This window comes from Heteronotia binoei, chromosome 19, assembly GCF_032191835.1.
Source record: "Heteronotia binoei isolate CCM8104 ecotype False Entrance Well chromosome 19, APGP_CSIRO_Hbin_v1, whole genome shotgun sequence".
Lineage (NCBI taxonomy): Eukaryota > Metazoa > Chordata > Lepidosauria > Squamata > Gekkonidae > Heteronotia > Heteronotia binoei.
The window spans coordinates 14,831,571-14,851,003 of record NC_083241.1 but is presented as its reverse complement, the minus strand read 5'-3'; the positions used below and the strand labels follow the sequence as shown (position 1 = coordinate 14,851,003).

General features: G+C 47.9%; 1 protein-coding gene across 1 annotated transcript in view; it reads right to left on the bottom strand.

Moving 5' to 3' along the window:
• AGBL1 (AGBL carboxypeptidase 1) overlaps positions 1-19,433 on the bottom strand; it is a 686,235-nt gene that overhangs the window by 561,320 nt on the left and 105,482 nt on the right. Inside the window, exons 9-15 of the mRNA XM_060260374.1 lie at positions 19,344-19,414; positions 17,711-17,827; positions 17,035-17,612; positions 13,900-13,983; positions 12,398-12,475; positions 9,914-10,062; positions 4,225-4,312 (exon numbers count right to left, since the gene is read on the bottom strand). Of these exons, the coding sequence (XP_060116357.1) occupies positions 4,225-4,312; positions 9,914-10,062; positions 12,398-12,475; positions 13,900-13,983; positions 17,035-17,612; positions 17,711-17,827; positions 19,344-19,414 (1,165 nt within the window). The remainder of the gene's footprint in view (positions 1-4,224; positions 4,313-9,913; positions 10,063-12,397; positions 12,476-13,899; positions 13,984-17,034; positions 17,613-17,710; positions 17,828-19,343; positions 19,415-19,433) is intronic.

Here is a 19,433-nt window from a genome sequence, read left to right as displayed (position 1 = left end):
TCACAGAACCATAGAGCTGGAAGGGACCTCCAGGATCATCTAGTTCAGGGGTGTCAATCTCATTTGCTATGAGGGCCGGATCTGACATAACTGAGACCTTGTCAGGCCAGGCCATGTGTGTTTCTATTTAAGATTAGGTAGCAGAGAGATAAACTTTATAAAGGACACAGACAAACACAATTTATTTATTTATATATATAATTAAAGATTTATAATAAAACATGCTTAAAGCATTAGCTCTTGCTGCTCTTAAAGGCTCTTTTTTTGTATCTCTCCCATGCAATCCAGGGAACTGGGTAAAGGAAGCTCTGGCTCTTTCCTTCCTTCCTCAGGGGACCAGGAGGGGGAAGAGCCTCAGCCAATAGAAAGAAGAGAGGCTTGGCTCAATAGCTCTGCTGTGCGATTGAGAGAGTCTGACAAAGCAAGTTCTGCCTCCCACCGCAAGGGTGGAGCCTCAGCCAATGGAGAAAATAGTGGTTTTGCTCTGTAGCTCCAGTGCAATTAAGCCTTGCAAAGCAAGCTGTGATGCAGACGGGAGCAAGAGACAGGGAGAAGGAAGCAAATTACAGCCAGTTGCTCGGGGGCCTGATAGGCCCCCAAGCTGCCCTTTGGCCCCCAAGCTGCATGTTTGACATCCCTGTATTGTTCTATACAGGACCTTTTTTGTAGGAAAAGCCCAGCAGAAGCCCATTTGCATATTAGACCACACCCCCTGATGCTAAGCCAGCTGGAGCTGCGTTCCTGTGCGTTCCTGCTCAAAAAAAGCCCTGGTTCTATGGAAGGAAGGCAACTGCTGAGTGGAGACTCATAGAGAGATGCAACCTTTAGTTCAACCCTCCCCCTGCAACAATGCAGGAAATTTACAAGTACCTCCCCCCCACACACAACCAGCAACCCCTGCTCCAAGCCCAGAAGATGGCAAAAGCAAACAAAAAAACCTCTCCAAAGTCCCTGGCCAAACTGGCCTGGAGAAAAGTTGCTTCCTGGATCCAAAATGGTGATCAGCATTTCCCTGGGCATGTAAGAAAGGGCCATGAGAAATAAGCAGTAATGCAACACTTCTTGCCCTCCCTCTTATGATCTGCCTAAGTTCACAGAATCAGCATTGCTGTCAGATGGCCATCTAGCCTCTGCTTAAAAACCTCCAAGGAAGGAGAGCCGACCACCTCCTGAGGAAGCCTATTCCACTGTTGAATCGCTCTAAAGGTCAGGAAGTTCTTCCTAATCAAAAACTCTTTTGATTTAATTTCAACCCATTGGTTCTGGTCTGCCCTTCTGGGGCAACAGAAAACAACTGTGTGCCATCCCCTATATCCTCAAAAAGGATATTATAGCATTGGGAAAAGTGCAGAAAAGGGCAACTAGAATGATTAAAGGTTTGGAACACTTTCCCTATGAAGAAAGGTTGAAACGCTTGGGGCTCTTTAGCTTGGAGAAACGTCGACTGCGGGGTTACATAATAGAGTTTTACAAGATGATGCATGGGATGGAGAAAGCAGAGAAAGAAGTTCTTTTCCCCCGGTTTACATTTGCGCCGCAAAAATGTGTGGGCCGGAGGTCAAAACTGTATGAGCTAGCTCACACTAACTCAGCTTAGGGGGGGCTGCAATGTTCCCTCTAAGCCAGGGTGTCTTGTGAGCAAACATTCTACTTTGTGAGCTCCTGCCATTTAAACTTGTGAACACTGGTGGGCTGGTGGGACGGGAGCAGGCACCCATGGGCACTTCACAAGTGGATGCTTGAATGCTCTTAGAATGTTCAACAGGGATGCCTGCAAAATTGCAAGTGGGTTGAGGGGTGGGGGATAGAGCTCAAATAGATTGCACAGCAGGTGAGAGATTCGACTGCATATTTCTTTCCCAGGCAGGTCACAACTGATGATCCCCCAAAAAATCTATGAACTGGAGGCAGGGGAGGGGAGGGAACCAGCAGATTAAACAGGCAGACATTAGGGCAACTAATTTTATGCAGATTTATGGACGGATCAGAAGCAGGGGATGGCGATGAGAGAGATATCTTGTCCAAGGCATATTAACATAAAATCCTGCACGCTGCATATTTTGGTGAAGGGGGGGGGGGGGCTATAAGCAAGCCCTATCCTATCATCAGCACCCGATCCCTCTCCAGATTATGATGAAGAACTTAATTGTACTTCCACAGTTTACCCGCGCTCGTCAGCTGCTATTTAATCACCGCACAATAACGGCCTTGTTAATCACATTAGGGGCCATTATGACCGTAATCGGCCCATAAGCCTTGCCTCTCTCACATCTGCTTGCACCAGAGTCTGCCAGCACTCGGCAAGCAGTTCATGCTGGGAGGAGCTGGAGGTAGAAGAGCCTGGCACCAAACTGCATGGGCTCTGCTGCTAAGGGGAAGAAAGGGGCGGGAAAGGGGACAGGGGGATGTAGTTTCCTGCAAAAACTCTCCCAGGAAAAGTGTTCTTAGGAGTTTACTGTTAGGGAGCAAACCTTGCCAGGTCTACTCAGTATAAGCCCCATTTTCGTCAATGGAAATGTTCTTGGCATTGCAATGTTAGGAAGAAATCCCAAGCAACTTTGCTCAGAAGTAAATCCCATTTTATTTAATGGGGCTTTCTCCCAGGAAAGTATCCTTAGGATCGCAGTCTTAATGTATATTGCGGTTCAGGGAGTTCTGTCCAAAATTTTGTTGTTGTTTAATTTGGACCTGAATTAATTGTCCTGTTAATCCCTGCAAGCTAAATTCAAAGTTTGCAAATGCCTTCAGAAGGCATACATCAGTGTTTCCAAAAGTTCTAAAAGCTAAGGCTTGTTTCTTAACATCATTAAAATCAGAGGCAAGCTTCACACTTACACGTGAAAAAATTCTTCCCAGAAGGAGCACAACCATTAGGTGTTCTTGTAACTGCTTGCACGGTATATCTCTGTATGCATCACCGTTCTGACCATGAGCAGTGGCTCACATTGAGATGAAATATGCAGCCTCCTCCAAGGACAGGTCATTGCACTGCATCAGGGCCCAATCACAGACAGGCAATGGAATGACTGACTTTCCCCAGAGGCAGTTCAAAAAGAGACACAGCAGGCCACCTCCTCAGTTGATAGGTTTGGGGGGAGGGATGCTCCATTCCTCATGGAATACTAATGCCCACCTTGCAGCAAAATATGTGTCACAGGCCTTAGTTCAGGAATTACTAGCCTAGGCAAAAGAAAGACCATCTGCTTCTGTTTTCTGACAGTCACTAAATCCTCCCTTACAAATACCTACGTACTCTACTTTGGATCTACTGGTTTTTTCCCTTCCTCAAGACCAACTGATGTGACTCTCCTCCTTTTAAAGGGAGAAAGGCAGAATGCCAATCTAACAAATGCAATAATGAGATTGTCATGAAGTTGAAGATGATGGCATTTGCAAAGTATTCTAACTGTACTGAAAAGTACAAAAAAAAAAAAAAAGGACTTGCCATAAATCCCCTAGAATCATAGAACTGGAAGGGACCTCCAGGGTCATCTAGTGCACAATGCAGGAAACTCATAAATACTTCCCCCTAAATTCACAGGATCTTCATTGCTGTCAGATGGCCTCTGTTTGAAAACCTCCAAGGAAGGAGAGCCCACCACCTCCCGAGGAAGCCTGTTCCACTGAAGAACCACTTTAACGGTCAGGAAGTTCTTCTTAATGTTGAGCCAGAAACTCTTTTGATTTAATTTCAACCCACTGGTTCTGGTCTGACCTTTTGGGGCAACAGAAAATAATTCTGCACCATCCTCAATATGACAGCCCTTCAAATACTTGAAGATGGTGATCATATCGCCTCTCAGCCGCCTCCTCTCCAGACTAAACATGCCCAGCTCCTTCAACCTTTCCTCATAGGACTTGGTCTCCAGACCCCTCACCATCTTTGTCGCCCTTCTCTGGACCCATTCCAGCTTGTCTATATCCTTCTTAAAATGTGTTGCCCAAAACGGAACACAATACTCCAGGTGAGGTCTTACCAGAGCAGAGCAAAGCGATACCATCACATCACATGATCTGGACACTATACTTCTGTTGATACAGCCCAAAATTGCATTTGCCCTTTTAATTACTACATCGCACTGTGGGTTTCCGGATTGAGTTATTCAGGGAATGTGCATGCGTATGAGATCTGTGGTTCTAGCAGATGAAAGTTAATAAGATAACTATGATGGGAGAGGACAGGAAGCTCAAACACACTCTGGGAAAGGGGAGGGGTGCACTTACTTGTAATAACAGACATCGTAGCCCACCCGAATCCAGTGAGGCCTGCCCTGGAGAGCTTCCTTCACTGAATACATAACCGGCTGCATGCCTGCACAAAACAACACAACAGTTTTGTTATCTAAACATCAAATACTTTTTAAAAGCAAAGAAAGATGTAACATGCACAGAGCAGTGGGAATGCTCTGGAGGTGTGATCGTTCCAAAGGTAGCACTTCTTCAGGACTGAGTGCTGAGAATTCCAGCAGAAGCTGGCTGTGCACTGCTGATTGGCTGGCCTGTGTGACCTTACCCTGAAGCCTGGCTTTCCTTTTTTTTTTTTTGTTTAATCAGATGGCAAACAAAAGGATAGTGCAGGGATGGGCAATGGTAGCTCTCCAGATGTTGTTTGCCTACAATTCCCATCAGCCCCAGCCATTAGCCATGCTGGCTGGGGCTGATGGGAGTTGTAGGCAAAAACATCTGGAGAGCTACCATTGACCACCCCTGGGATAGTGCATCCCCCCCCCCCGTGGACTGGGAAAACGTGGAGGGAGGCCCAAGACTGGGGGGGGGGGGTGGGCTCAGCCAGCATCCCAGTCATTGCTATGTACCTCTGCCATTTCCACTGCAAAATGAGGAGGAAGCAGACCAGGAACTCCAGTTTTACATTACATCTGTCTTCACTCTTGCCCTTCCAAAGCCTCTGTGGGTCCTCTGCTTAATTTTGATTAAAACGAGTAGATAGGAGGTTGTTGTCTTAAGTTTTGTTTTGTTTTGTTTTTAACACAATGTCCCTCAGTCCAGATCATTAGAATACAGAACAGAACAGGGGTGGCCAAACTTGTTTAATGTTAGAGTCACATAGAGTAAACCTCAGATGTTTGGGAGGGAGGGAGGGAGGGAGGGAGGGAGGGAGGGAAGGAAGGAAGGAAGGAAGGAAGGAAGGAAGGAAGGAAGGAAGGAAGGAAGGAAGGAAGGAAGGAAGGAAGGAAGGAAGGAAGGAAGGAAGGAAGGAAGGAAGGAAGGAAGGAAGGAAGGAAGGAAGGAAGGAAGGAGGGAGGGAAGGAGGGAAAGAGGGAGGGAAGGAAGGAAGGAAGGAAGGAAGGAAGGAAGGAAGGAAGGAAGGAAGGAAGGAAGGAAGGAAGGAAGGAAGGAAGGAAGGAAGGAAAATAGATGGAGGAGAGAGCAGGGAGGGAGAGATGGAAAACAAGCAACATTAATTTTAAATGCATTCTCCACACCACCTCGGAGAAGTGATTTAAAGGGAGAAATGCCATCTCCAAGCCAGCTAACAGGGCAGTGGGGGCTTAAAGAGTCACACAATGTATGTGAGAGAGCCACAATTTGGCCACTCCTGGAATAGAATATAAGAAAAATTTCCCTGGACACAATGTAGGCATATCCAAATGCCAGACAACAAACTTAAAAAATAATTTAGTAATCATTTCCTATCCATGAAAACCAGAGGTGGGAGGTCGGGGAGGGGGCTCTACCATGAAATCATCAGCATGAGGATTTGCAGTACTGCTTCAACAAATGCTGGGAGATCTTGAACCAGGGCAAGGAAAGCATGGAGTTTATGGATGATGTGATATCACTTCCAGGCTATGTTCTAGGTTGCCTCTGTTTGGTCCTTACCACAAAGATTTGAGGAAATTCCTAGAACGGCACTATGTGGAGGCCATATTTTCTCTCAGTCCTCAGTTCTTCAGAGATAGGACATTAGGGCTGGTAATTTCCTACCTGAGGCACAGAAATACAAGGTGGGCAGAGCCCCGTGGCGCAGAGTGTTAAAGCTGCAATACTGCAGTCCTAAGCTCTGTTCATGACCTGAGTTCAATCCTGGTGGAAGCTGGGTTCAAGTAGCCAGCTCAAGGTTGACTCAGCCTTCCATCCTTCCAAGGTTGGTAAAATGAGTACCCAGCTTGCTGGGGGAAAAGTGTAGATGACTGCAGAAGGCAACGGCAAACCACCCCATAAAAAGTCTGCCATGAAAACGTGAAAGCAACATCACCTCAGAGTCGGAAACGACTGGTGCTTGCACAGGGGACAACCTTTACTTTTTTTTTACCATCGGCAAACTGTAGTTCTCAGAATTGTTTGGAAGAGGCTACGACAATTAAATGCATTTAAAACTGGCCGGGGTAAACAGAGCAGATCGGCTGTCTAAAAACAGACTTTGCCATTCCAGAATATCCTTCATTGCAGATTTAGCACCACACAAAACATGATGATAGGAGAGCCATGGACAACTGATTCATTCTACACAAAACAAAGGGGTAAAAAACAGCCCCAGAGGGAGGGCCAATTGGGTCAGTGGGACAGGGCCATAACCCTTTAGCCAGCATAGTTCTTCTCAAATGTATATCCAGAGCTCCTACTTGTAGGGGAAACATATGGATATCATACATATGATTCCCTATGATTTCCCACGATGAGGACAAATAAGAAATTGGGGAAACAACAGGGAGGGAGCGCTGTAATTCTCCCTCACCTTGCTTTATGGTTCTACCCTGAATCTGGGAGTGGGGAAGTGCCGTTTGCTTTGTATAAAAGATAGGAAATCTGTTCACTGATTTCCAAGCATCATATATCATACGTTGGCCCAAAGACAACGTTCAGTGGGAAACGAAAGCAGATCATGCTCTGCTGGAAAGTTACAAAGAGAATTTTAAAGGAAAGGAGAGCAAAGACACAGCCGGGCATACAAATCAGAAAGATGAAGTCATGACATTTTTTTCCCCAGAATTAATCTCCTGTGCGCTCCAGGAGGATAGACTGTGGGAGCGTGCATAACCTTTCCAGTATTAAAAGTTTGCCCTTTTCCCCCTCCACATTCCTCCACTCTCCTGATGGTCTCTCCACTCCACTGAAATTTAGACTGTGCCCTCTATGAGGCAGGGAACACCTATTGTGTACAAAGCCCCATTCACATTGATCATGCTATAGAAAATCTTTTCCACCATTTTCCTGCCAATATCAAAGTAACGGATGCAAAAGACGACTGCTGTGGAAACACGGAGGTTCCTCCAACAATCATTAGAAGTGCGTCCATCAAGTTAATCCTATGCAATTAAAATTCAATCTGTAGACCCAAAGAGAAATCAAGAAAGAACAATTTGGAAATCCCAGCACCCCAAATCTGTAAAAGATTATTTTCTCTCCCACTTTCCTTTTTCCTTTTAATTGAATCTCAGCTACTCTCAATATTCCATCGCTCGTGGAGCATGTTCAGTTCTCATTTAGCTTTTGAGAATTTTCTTTTCTTCTGGTTAAAGAAGTTATTTTTTCCCCCTTGCATTCATGGGGTGCAGAAGCTCCTACTTTGCAGCTGGTCTTTTAATCTACCTTTCATTTTTCACATAGAGGCAAGCCAGTTGTCTATCTGAATAATGTCGATAGTCTTCACTGCTTGGTTCCTACTATATTTCTGGGGCTTTGCTGCCTTGAGAGGTGAAGGCATTCTTTTAGTCATCTAGGCTAGTGGCTGCTGAGGGACCTCTCCTCCACAAATCTGCCTAACCCTCTTTTACAGCCATCTAGCCTTGTGGCCTTCACTAGGTCCACTCGCAGTGAATTACATAATTTTCACTGCTCACTGAGTGGAAGCGTTCCCCCTCTTGTCTCTCTTCAATCTGTTGTCCCTCTATCTCAGAGTCCCTTCAAGTCTGAGCTGCTGCTGTGGGAGGAGGAGGAGGCAATTGGATTTATACCCCCCACTCTTTTTTTTTCCAGTCTGAAACCTTTATTAGACATTTGTTCATATACCCCACCCTTCACTTGGAGTCTCAGAGCAGCTTACAATCTCCTTCCTGGAGAGCCAGTTTGGTTTAGTGGTTAAGTGTGCAGACTCTTATCTGGGAGAACCGGGTTTGATTCCCCACTCCTCCACTTGCACCTGCTGGAATGGCCTTGGGTCAGCCATAGCTCTGGCAGAGGTTGTCCTTGAAAGGGCAGCTGCCGTGAGAGCCCTCTCCAGCCCCACCCACCTCACAGGGTGTCTGTTGTGGGGGAGGAAGGGAAAGGAGTTTGTGAGCTGCTCTGAGACTCTGAGATTCGAAGTGCAGGGTGGGATATAAATCCAATATCATCTTCTCCTTCCTTCCTTCCTTCCTTCCTTCCTTCCTTCCTTCCTTCCTGAGCCAGTTTGGTGTGATGGTTAAGTGTGCAGACTCTTATCTGGGAGAACCGGGTTTGATTCCCCACTCCTCCACTTGCACCTGCTGGAATGGCCTTGGGTCAGCCATAGCTCTGGCAGAGGTTGTCCTTGAAAGGGCAGCTGCTGTGAGAGTCCTCTCAGCCCCACCCATCTCACAGGGTGTCTCTTGTGGGGGAGGAAGGTAAAGGAGATAGTGAGCCGCTCTGAGACTCTGAGATTCGGAGTGCAGGGTGGGATATAAATCCAATATCATCTTCTCCCTCCCTCCTTCCTTCCTTCCTTCCTTCCTTCCTTCCTTCCTTCCTTCCTTCCTTCCTTCCTGAGCCAGTTTGGTGTGATGGTTAAGTGTGCAGACTCTTATCTGGGAGAACCGGGTTTGATTCCCCACTCCTCCACTTGCACCTGCTGGAATGGCCTTGGGTCAGCCATAGCTCTGGCAGAGGTTGTCCTTGAAAGGGCAGCTGCTGTGAGAGTCCTCTAAGCCCCACCCATCTCACAGGGTGTCTGTTGTGGGGGAGGAAGGTAAAGGAGATAGTGAGCCGCTCTGAGATTTGGAGGGCAGAATATAAATCCAATATCATCCAATATCATCAACAACCACCACCATCATCATCATCATCATCTCTCTTGACTTATTTATTTATTTATTTATTTATTCGGGATTTATATCCCGCCCTTCCCACGAATGGCTCAGGGCGGCTTCCAACATTTAATCAAACATAAAATTTAACCAGTTCGAGTATAAAACAATTAAATATTTAAACAATTAAAACCTTAAAACACAGAGTAATTCAGTTTCTTGTAAACAGATGGCTGGCCAGTTACAACATGTTGTTATCCTTGCTAAAGGATAGGCTAGGTATAGGCTAGCCGGAAGAGGGTCGTCTTACAGGCCTTGCGGAATTGCGTCAAGTCCTGCAAGGCCCTCACCTCTTCCGGCAGCTGATTCCACCATACGGAAGCCATAACGGAGAAAGCCCTTTCCCTGGTGGCTTTCAGACGAGCTTCTTTTGGCCCAGGGATTGTGAGGGATTAGTCCTCTCACTCTCTGCACATGGTCCTCCATGGGAACATACGTCTCTGCAAGTCTTTCCTGTGGATATAATGCCCTCGGCCTTGGGTTAGTCATAGCTCTGGCAGAGGTTGTCCTTGAAAGGGCAGCTGCTGTGAGAGCCCTCTCAGCCCCACCCACCTCACAGGGTGTCTGTTGTAGAGAAGGAAGATAAAGGAGATTGTGAGCCGCTCTGAGACTCTTCGGAGTGGAGGGCGGGATATAAATCCAATATCTTCTTCTCCTTCCCTTCCTCTCCTCACAACAGATACCCAGTGAGGTAGGCGGGACTGAGAGCTCTGAGAGAGAGAACTGCTCTTGAGAGAACTGTGACTGAAGGTGACCCAACTGACTGCATGTGACGGAGTGGAGAATCAAACCCAGTTCTCCAGCTCAGAGTCCGCTGCTCTTAACTACGACCCCAAGAAGACCCTTCTGACCCAGCCAAAGGGTTTTGTGCTTGGATGGAAATCTCTGCTTTGCCACAGTAGGGCTCTTACCATAGTTAAACTGGCTGTTGGGCTTCTCGCAGTTGATGACATTGAAGCGGTAGGGAGTGGCTGACTTCATGGCGCTGACCTCAAAGTAGAACCACTGCTGGTGCTGGGAGGTGTTTACATCAGCGTTGAGAATGAGATCGTATTCAAACCTGGAGCACAAAGCCACAGCAGCTATGAGTTAAGATTCACACAGCAAAAAGAGGCATTCTTCATGGAGGACGGCCCACGCAGCACAACCAACAAATGCAACAAGCAAGGCAGAAAGCCAGTCAACCGGATTATACTGTGGTGGGCCATTGGATTAGGAGGAAGGAGAGAAAGAGCGAGAAGAGCCTCATCTTTGAAACATGTCTGCACACCATTTATGACTCATTACTGTCCAGCAGAAACAGCAGAATCCTCCTACCCCCACCCGCAGAATACCCCCTGGGATTCCTTGGTTGGAAGGCAGAGATGTGCATTGCAGGGAACAGGGCGTTTTTTAGCAGGAATCCACAGGAACGCAGTTCCAGTTGGCTTGGCATTTCGGGGTGTGGCCTAATACGCAAATGAGTTCCTGCTGGCCTTTTTCTACAAAAAAGCCCTGTGTGAAACAATGCTGATGTCAGGAGTGTGGACAGGCAAAGGCAGGGGGGGATGTAAGTGGGCTGGAAGGAAGGCCCTGGTGGTGGCCAGAGGAAGACAGAGGGGCTCTGAGGCACCCCCACCCCCTGGGGCCCTACAAAAACCGGAACTGGCCCTCGATCGGACATTGGTATGCCCAGCCCAGGTAAAGATAGAAGATGCACAAAAACAAAATGTATGGCGATGACTCCATCCAAAATTTAGGACTGGGAGAACCCTGAATCACATCTCCTGTGATGAACTTCACAGGGTACCTTCTAAAAATTGTATCACAATTTCATGATCATAGACTCATAGAGTCAGAAGGGGCCATATAGGCCATCTGGTCCAACCCTCTGCTCAAATGCAGGATCTGCCTAGAGCAGGGGTCACCAAACTTGCTTAATGTAAGAGCCACACAGAATAAACATCAGATGCCCAAGAGCCATGAGACATATGAACATCAGATGTTTGAGAGCTAGGAGAGAGGGAGAAAGGGAAGGAAGGAAGGAAGGAAGGAAGGAAGGAAGGAAGGAAGGAAGGAAGGAAGGAAGGAAGGAAGGAAGGAAGGAAGGAAGGAAGGAAGGAAGGAAGGAAGGAAGGAAGGAAGGAAGGAAGGAAGGAAGGAAGGAAGGAAGGAAGGAAGGAACTTTAAAAGCATTCTCCAAGCTACCAGCTGGTTTGGCTTGGAGAAGTGATTTAAAGAGACAAATACCTTCTCCTAGCCAACCAAATGGGCACTGGGGGCTTCAAGAGCCACAGTTTTGCCATCCCTGGCCTACAGCATCCCTGACTAGCATTCGTCCAGCCGCTGTTTAAAGACTGCCAGTGAGGGAGAGCTCACCAACTCCCTCAGTAGCTGATTCCACTCTTGAACAACTCCAACTATAAAAAAGGTTTTCCTAATATCCAGCTGATACCTTCTCACCCCTAATTTAAGCCCATTAGTGCAGGTCCTCTCCTTTGCTGCCGACAGGAACAGCCCCCTGCCCTTCTCCTCTATGTGACAGCCTTTCCAATACTTCAAGAGAGCCAGCGTGATAGGTGATGTCATCCTACAAGCAGGGCTGGCACGTCCCAGTAGGGCAGGTAGGCAGCCACCTAGGGCGCTACCTGGCCTCAGGGGTGACCAGCCACCCCCTCCCCACACATGCCCCACCAATCCCTTCCCCGCTGCTGCCATGCTCGCCCAGGGTCAACAACGTGGTGCAGCAGTGGGAGCACTGGGAGCCAGGATTCCAGCACACCCACTGCTACACTGACCCCACTCAGCCTTCCCGGGACCCAAGAAGGCAGAATGGGGTGAGTGGGGTGGCAGTGGGCTTGCTCAGAACCAGGCTCCCAGCACGCCCGCTGCTGTGCCAACTCTACTCAGCGGCCTTGCTGCCTCCAGCCCCTCCCCCCGCTCAGGTGCATACTGGGGTGAAACCCTGGCTGTGGGGGGGGGGGGAGGTTAAGAAGGGCATGCCGTGTGGGTGGTAGGGCTGGGGGACCTGCCTGGGGCATCAGAACCCTAAGCATCGGCCCTGTCTACAAGGTTCAGCTATCTTTCTATGAAGATAGATTCAGGTGGGCAGCTGTGTTAGTCTGTAGCAACAGAATGAAGTTTGAGTCCAGTGGCACCACAGACCAACAAAATTTAATTCTGGGCATAAACTTTCATGTGCATGCAGATGCAAGCTTATATCCAGAATTAAACTTCATTGTTCTACCTTCCTATGGCCTCTGCTAGTTACATTTTTGAGCTGGCAATGGTTGTGTCAAGCAGCCTGTGGTGAAGCGCACCGGCATCAGCAGAGCGACCCCTGGTGTGAGAATACAGGTGTCACAAATGCATGCCGAGATTCATTAGCAGCTCACTGGAAGTCTTTTGCTACTTACTCCCGCATCTGGATGGCCTTGCAGAGGTTCCCGGACTCAAATTTGGAAAAGAATTTCAAGCACTCCGGAGCATCACAGCTTAAGGAGACAGAAAACAAGAGGCAAGCAGATTGTTAAGAATCTCTATTAGAAGGAGAGCCAGTAGCAGCTCCAATGGCCCACTTGGAAAATATGCAGCAGGAGGTTGAGAGGAACCAGCTGGTTAATGAAGGCCGCTTGGTGCTTCTTGTAGACTGTATTCTTCCCCAGTGTAATGTATCTGGAAGATGCCAGGCCCAAACTTTATTTGTTTAGCATGGGGGTGGCCAACAGTAGCTCTCCAGATGTTTTTTGCCTACAACTCCCATCAGCCCCAGCCAGCATGGCCAATGGCTGGGGCTGATGGAAGTTGTAGGCAAAAAACACCTGGAGAGCCAACGTTCCCTACCCCTGGACTTTAGCAGGAGAAAAGCTGTCACCTAGAAGGGCCTCTTGAGAATATTACAATGTCCTTGTGTGTGCTGAGCAAAGACACAAAGACTTTGGAGCAGATTTTCAACAGGAGTGCTGTGTTTTCCAGAGTCACACATGCCCTTGTCTCCTCACAACTAGGGCACAGTGGGCAGAACCTTCTTCAGCCTTCTCCTCCACACTGTTTCTTTCCCTTCTGAACCACCTTGTGGAGCAGTTATCAGCTCCCTTGCAAAACTCGAGCACGCACATGTTAACTAGCACAATTGCACAGGCAGAGCTGGTAGGAGCTCCGCAGGGTACTTTAAGGAGGAGAAAACAGCCAGAGCCTCTGTCCACACAACCTGGTCATGAGGAGCAGATCTGGAAAACACATTAAACATCTGCCTCCTCTTTAATCCTGCCTGAGAGGTAGCAACACAGTCCTGACTGGGCTTCAGTTCAAATAATGATGCCATCTGGAGACTATTTTAAGAATGTTAAGAGCGGCTTATTTTTTAATTTTAACAATTCTGTTTGATGTTTTAAACTTCTGTTGTACTTTGTCCAGAGCCCTGTGTACTCAAGGATTGGGTGATCCATAAATTGGATGGATGGATGGATGGATGGATGGATGGATGGAGTCCTTTCCCCATTGCATAACAAACACAAGGACTTTGTAATGCACAGAGACCCTCATTTAACCAGCAGCACCAGCACCAACATACTCTTTCACATAGATCATCTGGGCAGCTTCAAGTCTGCTCTGGAAGGCAGTTCAGATGCTTTACAGAATCCAGACCATTGAACAGTGGCCGTGAATCTCATGGAGCCCGTAGGCACTTTTGGAATTTTGAGGATGGGAAGCAGGCACTGTCTCAAAATGGCCACCACGAAGGACAAGGCCAATCACGAAATGGCTGCCATGCAGTCCCTGATGTCCAGTTTGCTTTGGAAAATCCCAGCAGAAAAAAAAAGTACCACACAATGGTGGATGTACAACAGGTGGTACATGCTGCGCACGGCTTGCTTCTCAGCCCTATGCTCCCCACTACATCACTCTGGACTAGTACCTTGGACCATCTATGTTGAAGATGACTCGATCTATTGTATCATCTGGCTGGATGACACGGCGGATGTCTTCAAAGATTTTGGCCCTGCAAAAAGGAAAAGGAGGCCTGAGCTGGTTTATGAACTTAGGCAACACACAAAGGCAAAACGCTTGTTCCACACCACATGCTTTTAAAAGTTTTCCTTTCTGCCCTTAAATCTATAGAGCCTGGTTATGCTGATCTCATCCAGCATCCCGTCTCACTCACTGACCAGCCAGTCACTCTGCAGGGGCAACAGCAGGGCATAGAGACCAAGGCCTTCCCCTGATGTTGCATCCTGGCACTGCTGTTCAGAGGTCGCCTGCCTCTGAACATGGAGGTTCCCTTTAGTCATCATAGCCAGTGGCCACTGGTAGACCTGTCCTCCATATAGGGTTGCCACGTCCTATTCAAGAAATATCTGGGGACTTTGGGGGTGGAGCCACAAGCAAGGTTGTGAAAAGCTTAATTGAACTCCAAAAGGAGTTCTGGCCACTGCATTTAAAGGGACCGCACACCTTTTAAATGCCTTCCCTCCATTGGAAATAATTAAGAATAGGGGCACCTTCTTTGGGGGCTCATAGAATTGGACCCGCTGGTCCAATCTTTTTGAAACTTTTTGAAACTTGGAGGGTATTTTGAGGAGGGGCACTGGATGCTATGCTGAAAATTTGGTGCCTCTATCTTAATAAAACAGTTCCCCCTGTTCCCTCTAAGCTGCAGAGTCTTGTGAGAAAAAATTCTACTTTGTGAGCTACTGGCATTAAAGTTGTGAGCTACTGTATAAATCAGTGAGCTCTAGGGTCATCCTTCCTGAGCTGAGACAAAAATGTGTGAGCTAGAGGCTAAAAATCTGTGAGCTAGCTCACGCTAACTCAGCTTAGAGGGAACACTGCCCCAGAACCCCAGATACCCGCGGATCAATTCTCCATTATACCCTATGCCTGGGAATATCCCAGCAGACAATTCCCTCCCCCACACCCCGCCTTCTGATGAACCTGAAGCAGGGAGAGGGCCTCCACAGTGGGGCATCCCCTACACGCACCTGGAGATTGGCAACCCTACCTCCATACAAGCATCTCTGGCAGAGCAAAGATTCAAACCTGAGTCTCCTAGATCACAATCTGACACTCTAAGCACTACACTGCAGTGACTCATGGGAGAATACAGCCTATGCTTTTTCACTCTGTGCCTAACTTCCTTTCTCCTTCACCCCCTTTTTTGCTTTTTCAGTATGCCTGATTAAATTGCTAGTCTCTAGGATCAGGGCCATGTAGGTCCAGCCCCATAGCCAAGATTTGAAAAATGTAGGGGGAGGCTTTCATTTTTTGGGAGGGGGGGCAGTAAGCAGCCTCATGGGATCCTCATGGGCTGCTTGTTCATTGCCCCATGGCCTTCCCTTCCCACTCCTCTCCCAGCTGTTCTCCCAGCCCCTGCCACCCCAAATTGCTGGCTCCCACAGCCTCCTTGCAACCTCACCTTGCCTTCCCTCCATGGGGAGGCACAATGGAAGGTCAGGGGCAGGGCCCCCACAGCCCGCCCCCCCTCCCGTAGTTGTGGGCCTGTGTAGTTCTTTTCCTCAGAGCCCTTGCAGTTTAGTGTAGAAGAAATATGGAAGAAGGGGGAGCGTTTGGTTCTCTTGCAATGCGCTTGCCTATAGGACCAAGCAAGGGAAGCAAAGAAGCTGAGGATCCATGGAGCAGACAGAATAAGAATGGGCACAGGGACCAAAACGCTTCACATATGTTACCTTGTAAGTCTAACAATGTCCCTGTAAGGTAGGCTAGAAAGTCTAGCCAAGGAATACAGGGCAGAGATAAGATTTGAAAGGAGGTCCTCTCAGATCACAGCTCATCCTGCAGGCTCATGGAGGAGAGGTCCATCAATGCCTACTAGCCATGGTGACTATGGGGAACCTCCACAAACCTCTGAATACCAGTGCTGTGAGGCAATACACCTTTGGCTTCCGTTCCATTTGTGGCCCTCCAAGGCAATTGGTTGGCCACTGCAAGAAACAGGCTGCCAGACTAGATGGACCACTGATCCAATCCAGCAACAGGATTACCAGTTACCCCCCTGCAGCAGGCATGTCACTGCCCTCGCACTCCACAGCCCACACTTGCTCAGCCAAGCAACAGAAGATGACATTGCGGATACAAGAACTCAGTACAATACAATACAATACAAGAACTCGTGGGCATTCAATGAAATTGCTGAGCAGTCAGGTTAAAACGGAGAAAAGGAAGTACTTCTTCACCCAAAGGGTGATTAACATGCGGAATTCACTGCCACAGGAACATATGAACATATGAAGCTGCCTTATACTGAATCAGACCCTTGGTCCATCAAAGTCAGTATTGTCTACTCAGACTGGCAGCGGCTCTCCAGGGTCACAAGCTGAGGTTTTTCACACCTTTTTGCCTGGACCCTTTTTTGGAGATGCCAGGGATTGAACCTGGGACCTTCTGCTTACCAAGCAGATGCTCTACCACTGAGCCACTGTCCCTCCCCTAAGGAGGTGGTGGTGGCTACAAGCATAGCCAGCTTCAAGAGGGGATTGGATAAAAATATGGAGCAGAGGCCCATCAGTGGCTATTAGCCACAGTGTGTATATATAAATATTGGCCACTGTGTGACACAGCGTGTTGGACTGGATGGACCACTGGCCTGATCCAACATGGCTTCTCTTATGTTCTTATGCTGTAATGCAGGGCTTTTTTTGTAGCAGGAATTTCTTTGCATATTAGGCCACACACCCCTGATGGAGTCAATCTTCCAAGAGCTTACACCAGGCCCTGTACTAAGAGCTCTGTACTAAGAGCCCTTGGAGGATTGGCTACATCAGGGGTGTGTGGCCTAATATGCAAAGGAGTTCCTGCTACAAAAAAAGCACTGCTGTAATTTCACATCTGGTGGAGTCCACAACACTCTAAGAATTTCCCCTAATCAATATGTTCTGGGGGTTTCCTTAGAGTGGGGGGAGGCATGATCCTCTACCACCACTGCAGAGCTTGTCTTCCATTTCTTGTTCAAGGATGCAGGTAGATGAGACAACGCAAAGCATTCTATAGTTTCCCTCCCTATATTTATGAAAGAAAAGAAGTAACACAGTCTTACTTTTGGATGCTGTATCTCCTCTGGTGTATAGACTGATTATATGGAAGCGTTTGGTGACCCCAGAAATCCGGAAAGGCTAACACTCTGAACTTTGGAATGGACTTTGTGCACCCTGCCTTGGCCATGTAGAGGCGAGGATTATGGGAAGGAATATTCCCTGGATGTCTCTCGAGAAGCTTTTGTATGACCTCAGAGGCCCCCACAACTTCTTGGAGCCCAGGCTCACAGGAGTTTAAGCAAGGAGCACAGCCAATCTGTACGTCCCAAGATAAGTCTTTGGCAAGAGGGTTCAGACTGGCTGTATTGGCTTTGTCTTTGGCCTGGAAGAAGTCCACCACAGGCATCGCTTCCTCAGGGGCCAATCTTGTAGGTCTGCAAAGTTTTTCCTTCTTCACACAGTTCAGGACAGGAACTCGGGAGGCCTTCTGGGGAAATATTTGCCTGTTAGCAGTTTGGTCTCTCTCTCCACCTTTTGGCAGGTGGTTTACAGGAGCAGCCTTTTGCATTACTTCAGGACAGGAACATGTTGGAGTCCCAGCGGCATCCTCAGAGTTCATTTCAGTTCCAAATGGAGACTCCTTGACAACAGGGAAAAGACACAAAAACCTGACATGTCTCTTTCTGTAAAGTACCTTATAGAATTTGTAATGAATGCCCCACATCAGGAGAGTCTCACCAGAAAGTTGCCGCAAAGTTCCAAACACAATGCCCGGTACTGTTCAAGCTCTGACTCTGGTCGATCAGGCTCTGGTTTAGACATGAGCTTGTCAACATCTGTCTCTAAATCATCGTCCTTTCAAAATAAGAGACGGGAAGGAAGTTGCAGAAAGAACCACCAAGTCATCTTATCCTACAGAAGCCTGCCCAGTAGTGTGAGATTATGCTCTGATCGAGGTGCATTGGCTTCATCGAAAGCAATGGGGCCCCCGACTGTCATTGCGTCTGTGGGTGGCGGGCAGTGTTCCCTCTAGGGTTGCCAAGTCCAATTCAAGAAATATCTGGGGACTCTGGGGGTGGAGCCAGGAGACTTTGGGGGTGGAGCCAGGAGACATTGGGAGCGGAGCCAGGAACAAGGGTGTGACAAGCATAATTGAACTCCAAGAGAGTTCTGGCAATCACATTTCAAGGGACAGCACACCTTTTTAAATGTCTTCCTTCCATAGGAAATAATGAAGGATGGCACCTTCTTTTGGGGCTCATAGAATTGGACCCCCTGGTCCAATCATTTTGAAACTTGGGGAGTACTTTGGGGAGAGGCACTAGATACTATACTGAAAATTTGGTGCCTCTATCTCAAAGAACAGCTCCCCCAGAGCCCCCGAAACCTCCAGATCAATTCCTCACTTTACCGTATGAGAATCGATCTCCACATAGGGAATAATGAAGGGCTCAGCAGACGTTTTCCCCCCACACCCGTTTCTGCCAACTCTGAAGTGAGGGATTGGCCTCTCTACTCATGAGTTGCTGCCAACATCTTCAAAGTAACACAGGCACATCATCCCAAGAGGAAGCCTTTCAATCGAAGACTGAAGCCTCCGGAGGTGGAAAGGCACATGGTCCTCTGGAGGCAGGGCTTCCCCCTGCCGGCCAGCTGACTGGGGGCAGGAAGGAACCTGGGAAAGCGGAAGAACCCCTGCTGGGACCTGGAGATTGGCAAGCCTAGTTCCCTCTAAGCAGAGTTAGCATGAACTAGCTCACAGATTTTTAGCCTCCAGCTCACACATTTTTGTCTTAGTTCAGGAAGGATGACCCCAGAGCACACTAATTTATGCAATAGCCTTTTTTGAAGCAGGAACTTCTTTGCCTATTAGGCCACACACCCCTGATGTAGCCAATCCTCCAAGAGCTTACAAGGCTCTTAGTACAGGGCCTACTGTAAGCTCTTGGAGGATTGAACATAAGAACATAAGAGAAGCCATGTTAGATCAGGCCAATGGCCCATCCAGTCCAACACTCTGTGTTACACAGTGGCAAATTTTTATATACACACACACACACACTGTGGCTAATAGCCACTGATGGACCTCTGCTCCATATTTTTATCTAACCCCCTCCTGAAGGTGGCCATGCTTGTGGCCACCACCACCTCCTGTGGCAGTGAATTCCACATGTTAATCACCCTTTGGGTGAAGAAGTACTTCCTTTTATCCGTTTTAACCTGTCTGCTCAGCAATTTCATCGAATGCCCACAGGTTCTTGTATTGGATTGGCTACATCAGGGGTGTGTGGCCTAATATGCAAAGGAGTTCCTGCTACAAAAAAAAAGCCCTGCATTTCAGTATCCACCCACAGTCCCAAACAAGGCTCACTTCCTCCTTGGTTTCCACTTCCTCACTATTCAGGTCCTTCTCAGTCTCCTCTCCATCTTCTTCACAACCATCTGAAATGAGCAAATGAAA